The sequence below is a fragment of the Mesoplodon mirus genome (assembly GCF_964341445.2).
Source record: "Mesoplodon mirus genome assembly, chromosome: 5".
NCBI lineage: Eukaryota > Metazoa > Chordata > Mammalia > Artiodactyla > Ziphiidae > Mesoplodon > Mesoplodon mirus.
In genome coordinates, this window is record NC_138980.1 from 101,402,235 (window position 1) to 101,423,805 (window position 21,571).

Below are 21,571 nucleotides of genomic sequence, written 5' to 3' on the forward strand. Positions count from 1 at the left end.
ATGGATCCATTCCCCTGATTTTTTTTTCAGTTCCCTTCTATAATTCACAGCAAAGATTTTTTTTTTTTTTTTCGGTACGCGGGCCTCTCACTGTTGTGGCCCCTCCTGTTGTGGAGCACAGGCTCCGGACGCGCAGGCTCAGTGGCCATGGCTCACGGGCCCAGCCGCTCCGCGGCACGTGGGACCCTCCCAGACTGGGGCACGAACCCGCGTGCCCTACACCAGCAGGTGGACTCCCAACCACTGCACCACCAGGGAAGCCCCACAACAAAGATTTTTGATTTTCCTCGTGTCTTAGTTAGTTTGGGCTGCTATAACAAAAATATCGTAGACGGGTTGGTTTAAAAAACAGAAATTTATTTCTCACCGCTCTGAAGGCTGAGAGTCCAAGGTCCAAGTGCCCTTCTTCACTTTAAAAAATCCCTTGTTTGGACTATAATTTCAAGAAGGGCACTAAAAGATTAGTTTTATCCTACTGGTAGAAGACATTTGTTTTCAGATGTTGGGCAGCAGGAATCTCAGGACCATGATCCTTAGGAGAAGGGAAACAAGTTGAATGTTTTTTTTCTAGAAGGAGACAAGAGTAGTAGATTAGGGACATACTTGATTATCAGGAGGGTGAAGGACCTACCTGAGTTTAATAATCATGCATTCAAAGTGAGATTTGCATTGTTGTACGTTTCCCTCCAGCCTCATTCAACTTTGAAAGCGTAGGTGTAGAGTAGGGAGAAGAGTTTAATTTGACCAGGGCTGAAGTTTTACTAAGGGATTTCATGATATGAAAAAGAACAAAGGATTTAAAAGTGTTAAGATGATAATGAGAGAAGTAAGGAGATGAAGGGGACATTGAGATAGTGGAAAGGAGCAGGATCAATGGATTGATTATAGGTCCTGGTGAGTTTTAAGGATTGTAGCAGCTGGGTTACTAGGAGTGATCTGGAAAAAGAGAGAGAGTTTGAGTGTAGGATGCTTACAATTAAGGAAGGTTTGTAGTTATTGTTTCCGAAAGTTTAAAATGAGTAGCTAGGGTAAGTGGAATAAAAGTACATGAATGGAGAGGAGTTCAAGGAACTAAGAAGCTAGGGTGTTGGAAATATCAGATTGATACTGATATCACCACAAGTTAACATGTCTATGTAAAATTGAATCATCAGTATTTTGAATCACAATTCTAGAGACCTCCTCCCATTTGACGTGGGATCAAGTTTCATTCTCTGTGGATACTGAACCACCTGAAAATTTCCATTTGTGTACTATTTTGCAATCTATACTATTACCAGTTTTCCACTAATATTTTAAGAGCATTTGTTAAATTCCAGTCAAAATAGACACGGTCAGAATGATCTAATTAGTATTACCTGGATCTACCAATCTAATGACAAATGTAATTCCAACAAACATTTATTTACTATTGATTTACAACCATGTGAATTTGAAAAAGCATAAGAAATACACTGTCACCTAAAGGAATTTAAAATCTAGTACATTACCATATAATGACTAACAGAGAGAAATTTTTATTGTATAGTTCCTTGTTTTTATGCACCTGTATTCTAGAAGTTAGTGGGTCTAAAATGGGAAACTATTTAGTGACACGAAGTTAATGTGAAGATTGCTGAAGAAGTGGATCTAGAACTAAACTCAGAAGGTAATCTTCAGTAATTCAGAAAATTTAGGACATTAGAAATACTTTTACCCTGGGGTCAAAACTCAGGGGTACCAGATGCCAAATTTAAGAGGAATATGTGTGTATGTGTGTGTATATACATATATACATATATGTATATATATACTTATGCACACATAAGTATATATATACATATAATCATGCATACATATTTACATTTGGTTTATAATATGTGCATATTTTCCAGTATTCCCACAAATTTTCTTTTATCGTTGCTTTTTTTCTGAGAACATGATGATTGATTATAGAACTACTATATTCAATATAAATGAGTGTCAACTAAAATAAAAGCATAATGGTGGAATAGCTTATAAAAGGTAAAACATTTCATAGAAGATACTGCATATTTGTTGTATGTTTAACTTTTGACTCATTTAACAAAAATATAATTGTCTTTTCAAAAGATATTTGCCGAGAAATGAAGATGGACAAGACTTGCAAGAAAACTTCATTATCATTCCAATCAAAATATATGACTTTCTTCATCCTTGGGCAGAGTGTGCAGGGACTAGCAGCTATACCTCTTTATGTCCTTGGAATAACCTTTATTTATAACAGCGTTGCCACACACTCAGCTGGTATTTATCTAGGCAAGTTATTTCCCCTTCTAATGTGATTTTTATATATTTTCATCCTATCAACCTATTTAGGCTGCAGTTCATTTCGCTAGGAAAAAAAATCTCAAATTACCAGATTAAATTGCTCGAGTAGTTGTATGTTTTAACTTTAAGGATATAGTGGGGTATCACTTCTTGGCCTTTTGACTGATATCAAGGATATAGTGGGATGTTGCTGCCATAATGTCCATAAGGAAACAGAAACATTTTTTATGCTTGCTTAGAGCAAGATTCAGTGTGGTGCTGAAATAATCATTACTAAGCTCTTTACATACATTAACAAAATCGTTTTGGGGAGCTTTGGTATTTTGAAGTTAATGAAAACATAATCTCATTCATCCTATCAAGGAGAGGAGTGATGTGCTATTTAATTAACTACAGTGTAGTATCCTCTATTTATAATATTTCATGCTAGTGTATCACACAATAAGTAGCCCTGGGGTACAGTAATCTCTACCTCTTTATACTGTAATAGCTTCTGGTCCTGGTAGATCATCTACTTATACAGGATTATCTAACTATCATTTTTGGAAAAAAATTTAAAGTTGTTTTTGCATACTTATTGTGAAGGTCACTTAACAGAAAATAACATTTTTCACCAGAATAATAATTTTTCCACCAGAGGTAAGGAAAGTCATATCAATAAACTAAAATAGATAATATTCATATTTATGTTTGTTTTTAGAAAAAAAATTGCAGCCATTCATTACCGTTGGCTGATGGTGGCAACAAATCTGTTTGTTTTACTTTTGGTTCTACTGAATAGCAGTTAAAACACATGTATACACTACAGAGAGTAGCTTACTTTATTGCTACCTCCTGCCACCCTGGCAGCTAAAGTGAAGGATGCAAAGGTGATGTTTATGTTAAAGTATCATCTTGCTTTAGTACCACAAATTAAATTGAAATAAGACCCGTTGAATTTGTATTAAATATACGCATATTTATTTATATTACATTAATATATAGATTAAATAAGGTACAGTGAATTACAAAATTATCTGAGTTTTTCTAATACGTGCATTGAATAATATGTATGATGATACATTTTATGTGTCAGCTTGGCTAGGTTATGGCAACCAGTTGTTTGGTCAAACACCAGTCTAGATGTTTTTGTGATAATTTTTAGATGTGACTAATATTTACAATCAGTAGACTTTGAGTTAAGCAGATTACCCTTCATAATATGGGTGAGCCTCTTCCAATCAGTTAAAGCCTTTCAGAACAGACTGAGGTTTCCCAAAGAAGAAGCAATTCTGTCTCCAGACTACAGTGTAGAAACTCTGCCTGAGTTTTTCCATGCTGCTGGCCTGCCCTGTAGATTTAAGACTTAATTATGAACTCAAGACTATAACATTAACTCTTACCTGGATTTCCAGCCTGACAGCCTGCCCTACAAATTTGGATTTGCCAGCCCTACAATTTCATGAACCTTTCCTTAAAATCTCTGCCTCCCTCTCTGACTCTGTCTCTCTCTCTTTCTGTCTCTCTCAATATCCTATTGGTTCTGTTTCTTTGGAGACTAATAGAATATTCCATGAAGCTTTCAGAAATAATCCATTGCAGTGAGATAATTTTTATCTTTTTACAACAAAGTTGGGTTATGTAGTTGTTTGATGTTCAGTATCCATTTTATAGGCCTTGTGGAAGCTGCAGGAATACTCGGATATGCTTTGGGGTATGCAATAGGAGCACCCTTAATTAAGGCCTCTGTGAACAGTACTTTTGAGAAAAGGTAGGCTCTTTTTTTTTTCTCTTTTTTTTCTGTTTTACACTGTATAAAATATTTATTGGATACATACTGTAGCTTATAAATATATAATTTGTAATAACTATTTTAAAAATATGTAAATGTGACTGATATGCACATATGTATACATATAAATATATCTAAAATACACATTTTATCTTTGCTGTTTGAAATATAATTCAAAAAACAACTTATAATGACAACCATACTACTATTTCCACATATAGTTTTTTTTTAAATTGAGGTATAAAACACATAGTGTAAAATTTACCATCCTAACCATTTTTAAGTGTATAATACAGTTATGTTAACTATATGCATATTGTTGTGTAACGTATCTCTAGAATTTTTTCGTCTTGCAAAACTGAAACTCTATATCCATTATACAACAGCTTGCCATTTCCCCCTTCCCCCCAGCCCTGGCAGTGATTCTTCTACTTTCTGTTTCTAAGAGTTTGACTACTTTAGACACCTCATATAAGTGGAATCATGAAGTAGTTGTCTTTTTATGACTGGCTTATTTCACTTAGCATAATGTCTTCAACGCTCATCCATGTTTTAACATATAACAGTATTTCCTTCTGTTTTAAGGCTAAATAATATTTCACTGTATGTATAAACCATATTTTCTTTATCTATTCATCTGTCAGTTGACATTTAGGTTACTTCAACCTCCTCTTGGCTATTGTGAATAATGCTACAATTAAAATAGGTGTGCAAATAACTCTTTGAGACTCTATTTTCAATATTTTTGGGATATATACCCAGAATTGTTAGATTGTATGGTATTTCTGTTTTTAATTTTTTTGAGGAACTTCCATATTGTTTTTTTTTTTTTAACAGCCATCCTAATAGGTATGTATGAGGCGATATCTCATTGTGGTTTTGATTTTCATTTCCCTGATGATTAGTGATGTTGAGCATCCTATCACATACTTGTGGGCCATTCATATATCTTCTTTGAAGAAATATCTATTCAAGTCCACTGCATATTTTTAAAATCAGATTTTTGTTTTTGCTGAGTTGAGGCAGTTCTTTCTATATTCTGGATATTAGCCCTACTCCAGATACATGGTTTGCCAATATTTTCTCCCATTCTGTAGTTTTTCTGTTCACTCTGTTGATTGTTTCCTTTGCTGTGCAGTTTTTAAGTTTGATATAGTCCCATTTCTCTAATTTTTTTTGTTGCCTGTGCTTTTGGTGTCATATCAAAAAATAATTGCCAAATCCAATGTCATGAAGCTTTCTTTGTATGTTGTCTTCTGGGAGCTTTATTGTTGCAGGTTTTATGTCTAGATCTTTAATCCATTTTGAGTTATTTTTGTATATATTTTAAGGAAAGGGTCCAACTTCATTCTTTTGCACATGAATATCCAGTTTTTCCAGCACCATTTATTGAAAAGATTATCCTTTCCCTGTTGTGTATTCTTTTCATCCTTGTAAAAAATTATTTGTCCATATTTATGAGAGTATATTTCTGGGATCTTTATTTTCTTCCATTGTTCTATATATCTGTCTTTATATCAGTACCATACTGTTCTGATCACTATAGCTTTGTAATATATTTTGAAACCAGGAGGTGTGAAGCCTCTGTCTTTATTTTTCTTTCTTGGGATTGTTTTGACTATTTGGGATCTTTTGAGATTCCATATGAAATTTTAGGATATTTTTTCTATTTCTGCAAAAAATTCTGTTGAGGTTTTGATAGGGATTGCATTGAATCTGTAGACCACTTTGAGTATTAAGGGCATTTTAACAATATTGAGTCTTCAAATCCATGAGCAGGTATGTCTTTCCATTTATTTGTATCTTCTTTAATTCCTTCAGCAATGTTTTGGAGTTTTCGGTGTACAAATCTTTGCCTTGCATGCTGCTCATCGTTAGTGTACAGAAACACACTTGATTTTTGTGTTGACTTTGTATCCTGCAACTTTGCTGAATTCATTTATTAGTTCTAACAGTTTTTTTCTTTGGAGTCTTTAGCATTTTCTAAATAGAAGATCATGTCATCTGTAAACGGAGATAATTTTACCTCTTCCTTTCCAATATGGATGCCTTTTATTTCTTTCTCTTGCCTGATTGTTCTGGCTAGAATATCCAGTACTATGTTGAATAGAAGTGGTAAAAATAGTTAGGTTTCTTTGCCTTGTTCCAGATATTAGAGGGAGAGCTTTCAGTTTTTCACCACTGAGTGCAGTGTTAGCAGTGGGCTTTTCATATATGGCTGTTATTATGTTGGGTAATTTCCTTCTATTATCAGTTTGTTGAGTGTTTTTACAATGAAAGGGTGCTCAATTTTTTTTAGCGATACGCGGGCCTCTCACTGTTGTGGCCTCTCCCGTTGTGGAGCACAGGCTCCGGACGTGCAGGCTCAGCGGCCATGGCTCACGGGCCCAGCTGCTCCACGGCATGTGGGATCTTCCCAGACCGGTGCATGAACCTGTGTCCCCTGCATTGGCAGGCAGACTCTCAACCACTGCGCCACCAGGGAAGCCCAATTTTGTTGAATGCTTTTTCTGCATCGAGATGATCATGTGCTTTTGTCCTTCATTCTGTTAATGGGGTAAATCACATTAACTGATTTTCATATGTTGAACCATTCTTGTATTCCAGAATAAATCTCACTTGGTTATGATGTATGATTCTCTTAATATGTTGTTGAATTTGGTTTGCTAGTATTTTGTTGATGAATTTTGCATCATTATTCATCAGGAATATTAGTGTGTAGTTTTCTTATAGTATCTTTGTCTGATTTTGTTTTCAGGGTAATGCTGACCTCATGGAATGAGTTTGGAAGTATTCTTTCCTCTTAAATTTTTTGGGAAAGTTTGAGAAGGATTGGTATTAATTCTTCTTTAAGTGTTTGGTGGTACTCTCCAGTGAAGCCATTTGGTCGTGGGATTTTCTTTGTTGGGAGGTTTTTGATTACTGATTTGCTCTCCTTAGTGGTTCTGTGTCTGTTTAGATATTTTATTTTTTCATGATTCAGTCTTCATAGGTTATATGTCTCTAGAAATTTTTCCATTTATTCTAGGTTATCCAACTTGTTGGCATAAAATTGTTCATAGTAGTTTCTTATGATCCTTTCTTATTTCTGTGACATCAGTTGTAGTATCTTCTCTTTCATTTCTGATTTTTGTTATTTGAGTCTTTTTCTTGGTCTAGCTAAAGGTTTGTCAATTTTGTTGATTTCAAAAAAAATAAACTCTTAATTTAATTGATTTTCCCTATTATTTTTCCATTCTATATTTCATTTATTTCTTCTCTAGTCTTTACTGTTTCCTTCTTTCTGCTATATAAATACGTATTTTTAAAAATTAATTAATTAATTAATTAATTTTTGGCTGCGTTGGGTCTTCGTTGCTGCACGCAGGCTTTCTCTATTTGCGGCGAGCGGGGGCTACTCTTTGTTGTGGTGCGCAGGCTTCTCATTGCGCTGGCTTCTCTTGTTGTGGAGCACAGGCTCTAGGCACCTGGGCTCAATAGTTGTGGCTCGCAAGCTCTAGAGTGCATGCTCAGTAGTTGTGGCGCACAGGCTTAGTTGCACCGTGGCATGTGGGATCTTCCTGGACCAGGGCTCGAACCCGTGTTCCCTGCATTGGCGGGTGGATTCTTAACTACTGTGCTACCAGGGAAGTCCCTAAATATGTATTTTTAAAGTTATATTTAATTATGTATTGGGAAGTGGTACTATAAGTGACTTATTGCCTTTTTTAGTTCTCTCATTAAGATGAAGGAGATAAAAATCTACCACTACAAGAAAACAGAAAGGTCCACCCTCCATTTCTGAACCTCTGGTTTTATATAAATGTAGAACTAATTAAAACTGAGGTACAGAAGCCAACTAGCTCCTGTTATTTATTGCCAACTTGCCAACTATTTCCATAATTATTTATTGCTACAGATAATATGTGGAAGCTCTCCTCCTAGCTCCCCTGCCAGCTCATCTGGGTTCTTACCTAGCCATAGTGAAGTTTTGGTAGCTGGAAGGGGCAGGGTGGGTGGGCAGATAAAGTATCAGAGAATATGTATTGGATGTATTTTTTTTGACCCTCTAAATTCACTTCCACCTTTCTAAAACCTTCTCCATTCTCTTTTCTTCCCCAGGAGGCTATATTGAGAGCCTCAACATAATCCCTTGAACTCTGGATTTCAGTTGGATTTGGCCAATGAGAGGCACTGGCAAATGAGAGGGCAGGAGCAAATTAAGGCTAGGGTATTATCCTTCCAGTTTCTGCAGGGGTTGTACCCAGATTGGCTGTATCCCTATTCTAAAGATGACACCTCCTTTGAGGCTTCCTTTTCCATTTATTAAGCACTGTTCCACTTGACATTAAGGCTTGTCATAACAGTTTGCTACTGTACTGCTGACCCCATAATTTTGTGCTGTACCCTGTTCATTTCCCTAAACTCTGCCCACATCACTGGAAATAGTCTTCTTGTCCCTCTCTCTTCAGATTATTTCAGATGAGTATACCATCTGTTTCCTATCAGTATCCTAACTGATACTAAAAATAGTATCAGAAGTAGCTTTAGGATTCCAGAATTAGGTTGCATATTTGTATGCACAGATAACCTCATTGCTGGGAGTAAATTGAAGATAGTTACTAAAATGATCATAGGTTGTAGGATGGGATTAAGTTCAGGGAGGGCAAGACTAGGAAATTAAATAGTTGTAGCATTTAATCACTGGAGGGACAGAAGTTATTTTAAGAGTTCTGGGTCATGTGGCTTCTTTTAACAATACTAGAAAATATTCCCAGGGAAAAGGAAACATTTAATTGTGTGAATATTAAGTTCTCTCATTGAGATGAGAAAGGGGATGGCCACTATATTGCAACTCCCCTCAACAGTGGCCTTGAAATCAGGAGATCATTCTAGTGAGTAGAACTTCAGGCTGGTTGTCCACTTAGCATAGAAGGAGGGATGGCCTGAGGTATAAATTTATACTAATTTATGGTTGGGTAGCCAAGGACTTAGAACAAGATTAAAAAAAAATAAGTAACCAGGAGAATATGTGGATGAAACTCTTAGAACTGGCACATGACAAGGGTATGTACTTTGGAAGAGGCTCTTTAATCAGCTGGACAAGATGACCCATCCTGTTAATGTTAGCCAGCCTCTCTCTTTTTCTTCTAACCACCCTAATTCTTCCTCAATAAGCTCATGTGAAAAGTGGCCATGGTGACAGTAATGGTGACTTTGCATGAGTGCAGTAACATGGACTTTTTCACACTAAGGACAATCTCTCAACAAGAATATTTACTAGGATATGAGTATTACTACTGCTGAGTATCCAATTCATCAGTAGTAGAGGTCAACCCTGAGTTCCCGATACGACACATTCATTGGGAGACAAGCTGTCATCAGGTTGATTACTTTGTTATTAGGTTGGCCCTCTTTTAACATAGAGATTTGTCTTTATAGGGAAAGATACTTATTCTAGGCAGGAATATTTCTTCTGTACTATCTTAGTCCATTTGGGCAGCTGTAACAGAAATACTATACACTGGGCTTACAAAAACAGAAATTTACTTCTTGCAGTTCTGTATGCTGGGAAGTCCAAGATCAAGGTGCTGGCAAATTCAGTGTCTGGTGAGATCTTGCTTCCTGGTGTCCTTGCTTCTCCCTGTGTCCTTACATGGATGAAGGGGCAAGAAGTCTATCTGGGGTCATTAATCACATTCATGCAGACTCTACCCTCATGACCTAATCACCTCCCAAAGGCCCCACTTCCTAATACCATTACATTGATACAAAATAATGTCACAGCTGAGAAAATCCCCCACAAAATTATGGCCTGAGCATTACTGAAGACAACGGATGTTGAAACTGCAAAATAACTGTGAGTAAAAAGGGAAAAATCAACAAATCCCAGCAGAGGATCCTTCACATTTTCATCTCACCCTGCCCACTGCAAGGCTTGTAGTTTGCAAAGGCCGACCAAGAAAAACCACAGGGAAGATAGAAGACAAAGTTCTATCAAAGCATGATTAGGTATGATCACTAGAAGGGTAATACACACTCAATCTGAGAGTTCAGAGAAGGGACTATAAGAAAAAGATTACCAAGTATATGTGATTTAAAGGGTCACGTACCCAGATACAGTGTTAGCTGTGCAACTTAAAGGGCCAGGCTTATCCTAAAGAATTGGGCACATGATTTAAAGGGGCAGGAATGATTTCTAAAAAGAGATGAGATTTAGAGTGATGTCTTCTAAATGCATAGTTTCTGTTGGAGAAACAAGCTAAAAAGGAACAAAGAATTACTCTTTGCCATCTGAATGGACAGGGGAAAAGTGGGGAAAGGAAAAAATTTAGTATCCTGCAGGACAAAAGAGAACCACATAACTAGAGAACTCACAACCACTCAGTTTCAGCAAAACAATAACAAATTAACAGAAAATGCTCTTTCTTGCTTTGTTTAATCATGGCTTTCTTTGTAATAAAATATACAAAGTTGAAAATTTTCATTTTCTCTATTAAAGTGTTGAAGACAGTGGTGATGATGAACACTGGCAGCAGAGTTGGTGGATTCATTTTGTTATTATTGCAGTTATTGCATGGTCTACATTAATACCATTTTCATGCTTTCCACATGGTATTCGAGGTGACTATAAAAATATAATTCATTAAATTAAAGGACAGTGTATTCTTCATCCCTACCAATTCTCAGAATATGGCTGAACTGCATTTCTTTCTGTGTACATTTCATTCTGTCATGGACATACAGTGACATGTACTAGTATTATTTGAACAAATAAAGCTGCATGTAGCCAAGTATTATTTTATTTATGTACCAGACTTTCATTAGTACATATTTTTGCTGCTTGTCATTCCTCTTTAAAAATGCTTAATATCTAAAATTCAGAAGTTTTCTTAAAGAAATAAGCATATTTAAACCTATTTACCTATCATGATTTAAGGCATGTATTACCCCATAGAATTGTTGTAAGATAGAGTAATAACTACTAAAATTCTTTTGGAAACACTAAAATATACATGTAATGTTAGAGAAATCAAATACTCTCCTAATGGTAGTACATTTCATTGGCACAAAATATTTTTAGTAATATCAAAGTTTGTGCTTTTATATTTTAGGTCTATGCTGTTAAATACTGTAGTCACCATATGTGGCTATTTAAGTTTTAAATTAAATTAAAAATCCATTTACTCAGTCATAGGAGCTACATTTCAAGTATTTAACAGCCACAGTACAGCTAATGGCTACAGCATTGGAGAATACAGATATGGGACATTTTCCTTATCACAGAATTTTCTTTAGGACAGCACTGTTTTAGAAGAATGTGCCTTTTAGTTAGATTGACTTTAGCAATTCAAAAACAGCTCACTTGCCATTTCAAGACAAACTGGGTGTATTGGCATGTGTATGTATGTTTATAATATGTGTTTTAGTTATTTGAACATGTCATAAGATTCTTTTACTTGTTAACATATAGGCACAACAAGGATAAAAGCCAGAGAAAGTAAACAGCCTCATTTGTTGGACAGAGATCAAACAAAAGATCAGGAATTTGGAGCTAGTATCAAGGATTTATTTGCTACTTTTGGGGTAAAGTAAAATATTTTACATAAACACATTAAATTGACATGTACAATTCTTTTGTAGTGGATTTAAGAAAATAACTATAAAGTGTTCAGCTTAAATCTGAGTGGAACTTTTTTTTTTTTTTTTTTTTTGCTGTACGCGGGCCTCTCACTGTTGTGGCCTCTCCCGTTGCGGAGCAAGGCTCCGGACGCGCAGGCTCAGCGGCCATGGCTCACGGGCCCAGCCGCTCCGCGGCATATGGGATCCTCCCAGACCGGGGCACGAACCCGTATCCCCTGCATCGGCAGGCGGACTCTCAACCACTGCGCCACCAGGGAGGCCCCTGAGTGGAACTTTTGAAGTCTTAATTAACCTTCTCATTTTATAGGTAATGGAAAATAGGACCCATTTCACCTAAGTGGCATCACCAAGAACTTGATTAGTGTCAAATACTGGTACCAAGTATTTTTCTTTCTTCTATTGCTTTTAATTTGACTTTTATATTATATTGAGTTTATTTTCTCCCTGCATAAATAAATAAGCCATTTAATGAGATGAAAGAGGGGGCTTCCCTGGTGGCGCAGTGGTTAAGAATCTGCTTGCCAATGCAGAGGACACGGGTTCGATCCCTGGTCCGGGAAGATCCCACATGCTGCGGGGCAACTAAGCCCATGCACCACAACTACTGAGCCTGCACTTTAGAGCCTGCGAGCCCCAACTACTGAAGCCCTTGGGCTTAGAGCCTGGGCTCTGCAACAAGAGAAGCCACCGCAATTAGAAGCCTGTGCACCGCAACGAAGACCCAACACAGCCAAAAATAAATTAATTTTTTTAAAAAAAGATGACAGAGGTATTAACATTATCTTTTTACTATATTTAAATAACTTAGAAGAATTTTAGAAGTTAACAAATCTTCTCACAAACATCTTCTTTTTTTTTTCATTTAGAAATGTTTATCTTTATTTCAGAATGACCTATAGGACCTTACCCAGATAAAGGTCCTGTCAGCCCTTCTCACAGGTTATGACTGAGTTTTGCTTCTATGGACCCACCAAAGCAGCAAAACTAATGAACATCTTATTTTATGGAAAATAATCTCATCTCAGTATCAAATGGAGAAGAACACTTCGTTTTCTGGGTGAGAAACACAGCCTACAGTACAGACATAGTGGGGTTAAAAAAACCCAACTTCTAGTGATTCTATATTCAATTTGTTTTCTCTTTTCCTATTCATAACTTCATCCTTTATGTTGTCTGAAGAGCTGTGTTTCTCACATGTAGGTTTTATCAAGTCATTTTCCACAGTACTTGGCAGGTGAATTTCACACTCTTTCAGTGGGACTTTGAAGACCCTTCACAATACCATCAACTGAATTTTCCTACCTCATCTCAGAAATTTATCCCTATCTCCCCCACTTGCTCTTTCCTGGACATATTGGGTACTTTTATAATTCTCTACCTTTGTAGATGCAAATCTCTCTACTTCAAATGTTTTTCTCTTTCTTCTCCATTTGAGAAGACCTCTTTGTCAAATCTTACCTTACATTCCTAGGCAAAATGAGTTTCTCTCTCCTTAATGCTTTCATAGATGTTTGTTCAAAATATCATATCATATAAATGTATATATTGGATGTGTACAGATAGTACTTTTTATTATATTAGTTTAATTCTTCTTAAAATGAATAGATTTGTTGTATAAAATCAGAAATTTTGTTTACTTGTTTTCATTCAAACACAAAAGTGTTTATTTTTTATCTAATCATGAACTCTTCCCAGTAATGGATTATATTTCATTCAATTTTTATTTAATTTTAATTTTTACAAAATATTTTGTGTGTGTATTTTAACAGTACTGAAATAAGTTGGGTATAACTTTTTCACATTGTTAAAAATTAAAATACAGTTGTTGAAATACACTTTTCAGAAAATTTAAACATGATTTTTTAAAAAAAATTATTGCTAGGCAAGAAACAAAAACAAGCCAATTCCAATATTTCTTTCTTGGAAATAGAGTGCTTTGATTGCTAGTGTTAGGATACAAAATAATATAATGTCCAGTTAACAGTCTTAGACTTCTGACTAACACCTGTCTGGGTGGGTAACTAGAAGATATCTTAATCTTCTTAAAAGTTTATTAGAAGGGACTTCCAGAATGTCAAGAGTGAGGGGCTTAGAAATTCTTAAGCTCCAAAAAACAGTAATTGAAACTGGCAAAATTGTCAACAACCATTTCAAAACTCTGGAAATTAGATTACAGTTTGAAAATCACTGATTCATCAAAGATTTTTCTACTTACCCTAATTCTGAAAGCACAATTACAGAGCAGGTTCTGCATATGTCGTTGGCTTGTAAACTTAGTTTCTGATAGGTGCCTGTCCTAGGAAGAAGGAAGGTTACAAAAATCATAAATCACCTTGTGAAATTCCTAACACACTGCCACAAAGTGGCCAAGAGCAAAACAGTAGTCAAGATGAAATTTCCTTGCTTTGAGCCCACCTGGACTTTATATAAACAATAATTTGAGAAATTCTCATTTTCATTTATCAAGTACAAATTGGTGTGTAATTTAAATGGAATAACTTGTTACTCTTTTAAAAAGTTAAACTATTTTTTTTGTTACAACCTGATAGACCCATACCCATTTAATTTTTTAATGATTACAAGCTAACAGTTGTTGAAGCCCACCATTTTTAATGATTCTTAAATAGTTTTGGGGACATTTATGTGCCTTAGTTTCTCTTCTATAAAATAATGGTAATAGTAGTGCATATCTTATATACATACTTAGAATTAAACATATTAATAAATGTAAGGTGCTTAGAACAGTGCCTGGCACATAGTAGTACAATATAATGGATTGTTATTTTAGTTTTTCTTATTCATCTCTTTTTAATTGTGTAGGGTCACTGTGTTTGGTATTTATATGGTCAGGCCACTCAAGGTGGCTGTTCTCTGGCTCTCTGTACATTCCTCTGCTCCACCAGTGCCTGCTTCACCTAAACCCTCCTGACTGACTGACCTTTCTACACACTTGCCCCAGGCCCAGCTAGTGACCGTTCTTATCAAAGGGGCGGTGAGGGGCATGCCGCTGTGCTAGTTTGCATGGTAACCTGGTGAGCCAACCTGACTCCCCCTATAACTGGCAGTCCCCACCCCTCCTCCCCACCCCCGCACCCCCAGCAAAGCCTGCTGCCATGTCTTGTCTGCTGGTCTGCTGCACACGACTAGATGTCGCTCCAGGACCTTGCCTCAGACATGTAAGCTCCCCCATCCATTAAACCATTGATGTCTCTGTCAATGACTCCAGGCTTTCTTCAGTCTTAAAGCTGGGCAGGCACTGGCCTTATAGGCTTGTGGGGTGCAGCCCAACAGTATTAAAGATAAACTAGTAAATAATACCCATGCCTTTATGGAACTTATGGGTCTCAGATTTAAAAAAAAAAACAAACCCACAGATTAAAAACAACTGATTAACAACTGAGTAGAGAAAATTGTGTGAAACCTGTTTTAGGTGAGGGGTAAAGAAGGCTTCACTGAACAGGGAGCATTTAAATGGAGGAACCTAAAGCATGAGAAGGAGTTCACTATGTGAAGAATGGTCGTTAAGAAAATTCCAGGCACAAGGTACACATGTGGAAAGACCTTGAGGAAGCAAAGATTTGAGTATGTTCAGTTTAGAGAAGACCTCTGTGTTGGAGCATAGTTACTTGGTGGGGAGAGTGATAGAATGATAGGTTGGAGAGACATTCAGAGGCTAACTCATGTCTTTGTGGGACAGGGTAAGAACTTTAGATTTTATTTTTAATGCAATAGGAAGTCACTAGTTTATTTTAAGTAGGGGAATAATATGAACATAATATAAATTTTGTTTTAGGAACTTTTAAACTTTGTGTAAAAAATGGATTAGAGTGGATTAAGAATTGAAAAGTCAGTACAGTTTGAATGTTGTTTCAGGAAGTTTTCCGTATGTGCCATAAAAAGTTGAATTTTTTATTCAGCTGTAGCATATGAGGACTCAATTTCAGGAGCCAATTAAAGAATCACTTGGCATTCATAAAATTCAGGGCTACTGATAATAATTTATGTAGGAAGAAAAAAGTAGACGTTCTAGGAAGCAACATGATCTGAGCTTCTGGAGCCATTACAAAGAAAGAAAAATAAAAAGCCTAAAATATGGGGACGCAAATGTTCTAAAATCCAGGTACCTTATAGACATGTAATGTTAAGATTCAATAGAAAAGCCCATACATCTAGGCTCTTGCCTTTAACATTATAGCAGGCTTGAGTTTCAGAAAGAAAACAGAGAGATAACGGGCCTACAAGATTTTAAAAATTTGCAGTGTTTGCTTTCTTTCATAGTTTAGCACCTGCCAAAGATGAGTTTCTTAGTAGAGCATATCTGTTAAGCCATGTTGGTAAAATTAAAGTAGAGCATGTCTTCCCTGATGATAAAGGGTTAGCCAGTGTTCTCTGGTGGGTTGGTGTTTACTTGTGAGTCAGTCAAGCAATGAAGATTATAAAGGAATTCAAGGAAGCAAGAGCGGTTTGTGCAGTGGGTAATGGTTATAATCTCTCCTCAGGTAAGGGCTAGAGAGTCTATGACTTTCTGGTAACGAGTAAAAGGTAGAACTAACTGTGAGTTTATGCTTCTCTGTGGTAGATCTAATAGGCAGAGAGATTTTCCTTGTTAGGGTCTGTTACTTTCACCTAAGCCCAAAAGTCAGGTTGCACACTAGAGACTGACCACCAGAGAGTAGCATCCTATTTTCCTTGATGAAAAGCCTTAAGAGAGCCAGCTATAGCCTACTCTTTGTGTTCCACATATATATTCAAGAGTTAACAAGGCTAATGGTGAATCAGGTCTCCCCTTATCCATAGGTTCTGATCTGTTAGCAGGCCTACCTACTAGTAGGACCACCCAGTGGAGACAGTATATAGCATTTACTGCTGTTGAGACCTTATATTGATACAAATATTTCTTTGATTCTGAGATACACTTTTTCCCCTGGACATTTTAACATCTTTGAAATTGGGTAGGATCTTAAACTTATGGAATCTTGAAATAGCTGTAAGTCAGAATGTAATTGTGACATAGTAGATATTGCCTGATATAGCAAACTTGGTCATGACTATTCATATTATTATTACTTTGAGTTATATACATTAGTGGTGCTGTCCATATTGAAAGAAACTGCTCTTTAACTCTTCAAAAAGCTAATGCAATATTTAAGCATTGAATTGTAAAGTTAATATATATATATAGAAAGACAGAAACAGCAACAGGATATAATTTTTGATACTAGTAAAGCAAATACTTGCTGTTGTAGGAATGATCACTAGTTCACATTTTCTTGCAAAGAAATAGTCAAGTGTTTTATGGGACTAAAGTAAAGAATTCCCACAAGTAGAGATAGCTTTATTGTTCTTTTATTGAGATATCTGCAAAAGGATTGCCTCCCACATGCCAAGTTGTGTAGCTGAGTCAGGAAAAATTGGCATTATTTGCAAATGATCTGGATGGTAATGGGTTAATATACAAAATATATAAATACCTCAGAAAACTCAGAAAAATTGACATTGTATCTTCTTAATAGATATAATGTATTTCAAAAGCTGGTGAGACTGAAATCTGAGTAACGTAGGACTTTCCTTAAGGCGTTGTACCATAATGTGAGTGGTAGTGATTTTTTTTTTACTTAGAAGTACATAAAATAATGGTGTCTCTTACAGTAGATGGCATTGGCATTTTAGATTCAATGAAATATGGTATTTCAACCTTTCTGAGCCTTGCTTTCTTCAGCCAAGAAATTGGTACAATAATGGTACCTTCCTCATAGGAATGTAAAGCGTACAGATCAGTGCATAGCCCATAGTAAAAACTCAATAAATGCATAAATAATATGAATTGAAATATTTCTGATTTTAGATTAGGGAAGGAAAATGCACAAAAAAATTAGGGGAAAACATCATGACAAGATTTTCCTTTATCTTGATAAGAAGTGTGGGTTATCAACTATAAAATAAGAAAATTAAAGACTAGTGTGAGGAGCTTCATTTACTAAAGGCCTATTGTCTTTCTCCTCTATTAATCCTGTAGTTCAGTACCTCATGGTTCATGACACTTAGTTGGTATTGTTTGCTTGAAGTCCAATGACTGTTTAGAAGCTCCTGATATAAGGACTAATGGAAAATCATTCCAGCAAACAGATCATTCCAGCCAGTAAAATGTATCACCATCATTATAAGACTTACTAATACTTGGTTGAAATACACACCTCCTGATTTTCTACACAGTTTTTTTTTTTTAAGTCTTCTTTACTTGTCATGAGTTTTTAATAAAGGGAGCCAGAGAAGTGGATATTTTTAAATGGATTCTCCCTAGTATTACTGTATTTCTTGCTTGGCATGATATATTTTAGAAAATTCAACAAGTAAGGAAAGAAAAGAGTTTTATTAAAATGTCAGTAAAGATAATTTTTATAGCTTATTATTTTTATTGAAATGTAGTTGATTTACAATATTATATGGTTTCAAGTGTACAACATAGTGATCTAATACTTTTATAGATTATATGCCATTTGACTGGGGCTAAGATCCACAGTACTGCAAGATATGGCTGTTGCACACAACTGTCTCCTACTGTGCGGAACTAATTCAGTTTCTCCCTTTGTGTATCAACAACTACCAGAATTAAGCCTAATTTTGCTACATGAAACCACTTGGATACCGATTTGTATATCTGGCCTTCTTCTTTGCCTCCTGTATTTTATATCTAAGAAAAGAAATGGGTTGATTTTTTTAAAGCAGGAACACCTGGAAGAGAATCCATGGTATTCTGAGTATTTGCTAGGCTCACAGTCCCTTTCTGAATAAAGTGCCCAGAAGTGTTTCCTTGTGCATTAGTTGCCTTGTTCTGTATGATATATTCCAAAAAGCCAAAAGTAGATCTGGGATCAGCACTTGAGTCCAAGATAGTAATCTTTAGATTTCCCCAAAACCTATTAAATATCATATCTTGAGAACAATGACCAACAGAGACACCTTGCTGTAAACCAACTAATCTAGTCAGTTCCTCTCTCTTGTGGAGTATATACATAGGAGAAGGAGAGGGAAACTCAAGCAACATAGCTTTGGTAAACTGACGTAGAGAAAATGAATGAGCAAAGGCCATTGAGATAAGAAAATGGAGAGAGAATAGTCAGTAGCCAAAATAGAAGCAGACATAGACACAATAAGCTGACAGAAAGAAACTGAATATTGGGCCTTTGAAGCAATCAAGATAAAGCAACGGAACTCCCACTACTGAGCAGACAAGATAGGCTGCCATCTTATTCTGAATGATGGTTCTATTTCTTTACGAGCTCTGAATTGTTTAGCTACTGAGAGAGTGTTTGGGCTTTCTTAACTTTCTGTGTAACATTATGATAAGTTACATCAACTGAATTAGCCACTAAGTCTGTTCATTTTAATCCTAAACAGCATAAACACAAAAGTTATCTCATGCATTGGTTCTCAGATTAACATCATCATCATCATTTGGGAATTTGTTAAAAATGTAAATTCTTAGGCCCCATTCCAGACCTACTGAATCAGAAACTCTGGAAGTAGGACCTGGCAATACATGTTTTATAACCGCTCTCCAAATGATTTAAGGCTAACTAAAGTTTACAAACAACAAATTTAGTAATCTCATGTGATTACTCTTATTTTATAAATTATCAAACTGATGCATATCCTTTACTGGGCACCTACTATGTGCCAGAAATTATATAAATTATTACATATATGCAATTCTCATAATCACCATAAATATAGATATTATCATTTCTACTTTACAGATGATGAACCACTAATTTAAAGAGGATGAGTAACTTTTCCAAAGACATGTATATCTTTGGACACACACTTACATACACACACACACACACACACATACAGGTGGCCGAATTGAGGTTAAGAATATAAGAATACCTCATGTATTTTACTCTCAGGCCATTGCTCTATCTACTATTACATAATACTTGCTGAAAATGAGATATGTAGAGATTGTGATTTGCTCATTGTTGCTCCAAAAATCAGTTGCAGAGCCAAGACAAAAAACCAGATTTTCTGTTTCTTGTTTTGCTTGTTATATCTAATACAGACTTCCATTTCATACAACATCATGGAATATTGCTATAACTTTCATTAGAATAAGGACTGTGCTTAATATTCAATTCTCAATAATTATTATGAATAAATCAACATTTGTGAACTAGAAGGACCTATAAAAGAGGTGTAATCCACTAATTGAGCAGTATCTGAATGTGCAACATAAATATAAAATTAAAAAAAATAAAATATTCAAATAAGACTATTCATAAATATCTATTTTTAAAATTAGATAATAAAGTAAAAATCACAAAACTATAAATAATTCAGAACTACTCAAGAACTTCATGAAAAAATTTAAAACTCTATGTAACAGTATTAGAGGAGACTAGGATAAGTTGAGAGATATACAATTTAATGAATAAAATGACAACTTTCATATGTGTGATTTCTTTCTCAATCTATGAATTCAATGTGATGTAATCAGTACTATGGCAAGAATTTTATTTTTTTAGTAAATGACAAATTGATTCTAAAATTATTATGGCAGAATAAGGGCATAAATAGGTAAAACAGAGTGTTGATCCTAGTACACATTAAGACAGGCTATAAAGCCTTAGTAGTGAAAAAAAAAAAGGTAGCATTTTCTTAGTACAGATAAATAGGCCAGTGGAACAGAATAAAGAACACAGCTACAGATTAATGTATCTAAGAACTTGTCATATGACAGAAGAGGCACTTCAAGGATAATTGTTCAATAGGTGTGATGACTAACTTCGTTCTCTATTTGGTAAAATGAAGTTGGCTCTCTACTTAACATTATGCAAAAAGGTGATTTCTAGGTTAATAGAATGTGACTAGAAAAAACAAAGTTAATGTTTAAAATGAAAGAAATACCTTGTGACATAGAGGTAGGAAAGGTTAGACAAGATTCCCAATAGCGTCAAATATTGGCTGATAATTTATGGATTAGGTTACATTAAGTCAAAGATTTCTGTTCAATGAAGGAAGCTATAAACAGTGCTAAAAGGTGGGCAACAGATATCTAAATCCAACAAGAGATTAATATTTGGAATAAACAAGGAATTCTTGGAAAATCTACACAAGAATTTCAGGAAGCCTAATAAACATGCAAATAGCCAGTTCATACACACAAAACAGTCCTAAATAGCTAAGAATTATATCAAGAAATGCTCAGTTATATTTGAAATTAGAGAAATACAAAATATAGCATTGTAGTAATATACATTCATCAGCATGGAAAATTTTTGAAAGCCAGCCAATATTAAAGTGTTTGTGATTATGTGGGGTGTGCCAGTTATCTATTGCTACATGACAAACCTCCCCAAAACTTAGTGGCTTAAAATACTAGAGCATCCGTTTTGCTCTCTGTGATTTGTGCAGAGCTTACTCTTCTCAGCTCTACTTGTGGTCAGTTGTAGTGAACTAAGTCTGGGGGATGGAGTCATCTGAAGACTTGCTCACTCAGATAGTAGCTTTTGATCCTGGCTGTTTGCTGGAATGCCTGCACATCGCCTCTCCATCTGGCCTGGGCTTTCTCATAACATGGTAACCAAGTTCCAAGGCCAGAGTCCTGAGAGAGTGAGAGTTCCCAGCAGAAGTCATATTATCCTTTTATGACCCAGCCTCAGAAGTCTTGCAGCATTACTTGCTTTGCTGAGGCAGTTGTAAAGCCCTTTCGAAGTTCAATGCCTCTTTCTTGGAGAATAGCAAAGTTCTGGAAGGGGATGTGAAGTCAGAAATATTGATCTGATGAATTTTAGAAAGTATCAGTTGCTACATGAAGAAAATGGAACTATCTTATATTATGGTGGGACTATAAACTGATAATTCTGGAGAAAAGATTTGGAGAAATAA

General features: G+C 35.6%; 1 protein-coding gene across 1 annotated transcript in view; it reads left to right on the top strand.

Annotated features, from left to right (window-relative positions):
• Nucleotides 1–21,571, top strand: part of SLCO6A1 (solute carrier organic anion transporter family member 6A1) — a gene marked incomplete at both ends in the record, with an annotated part of 203,002 nt that overhangs the window by 136,762 nt on the left and 44,669 nt on the right. Inside the window, 2 exons of the mRNA XM_082623305.1 lie at nt 2,005–2,277; nt 11,514–11,626. Of these exons, the coding sequence (XP_082479431.1) occupies nt 2,005–2,277; nt 11,514–11,626 (386 nt within the window). The remainder of the gene's footprint in view (nt 1–2,004; nt 2,278–11,513; nt 11,627–21,571) is intronic.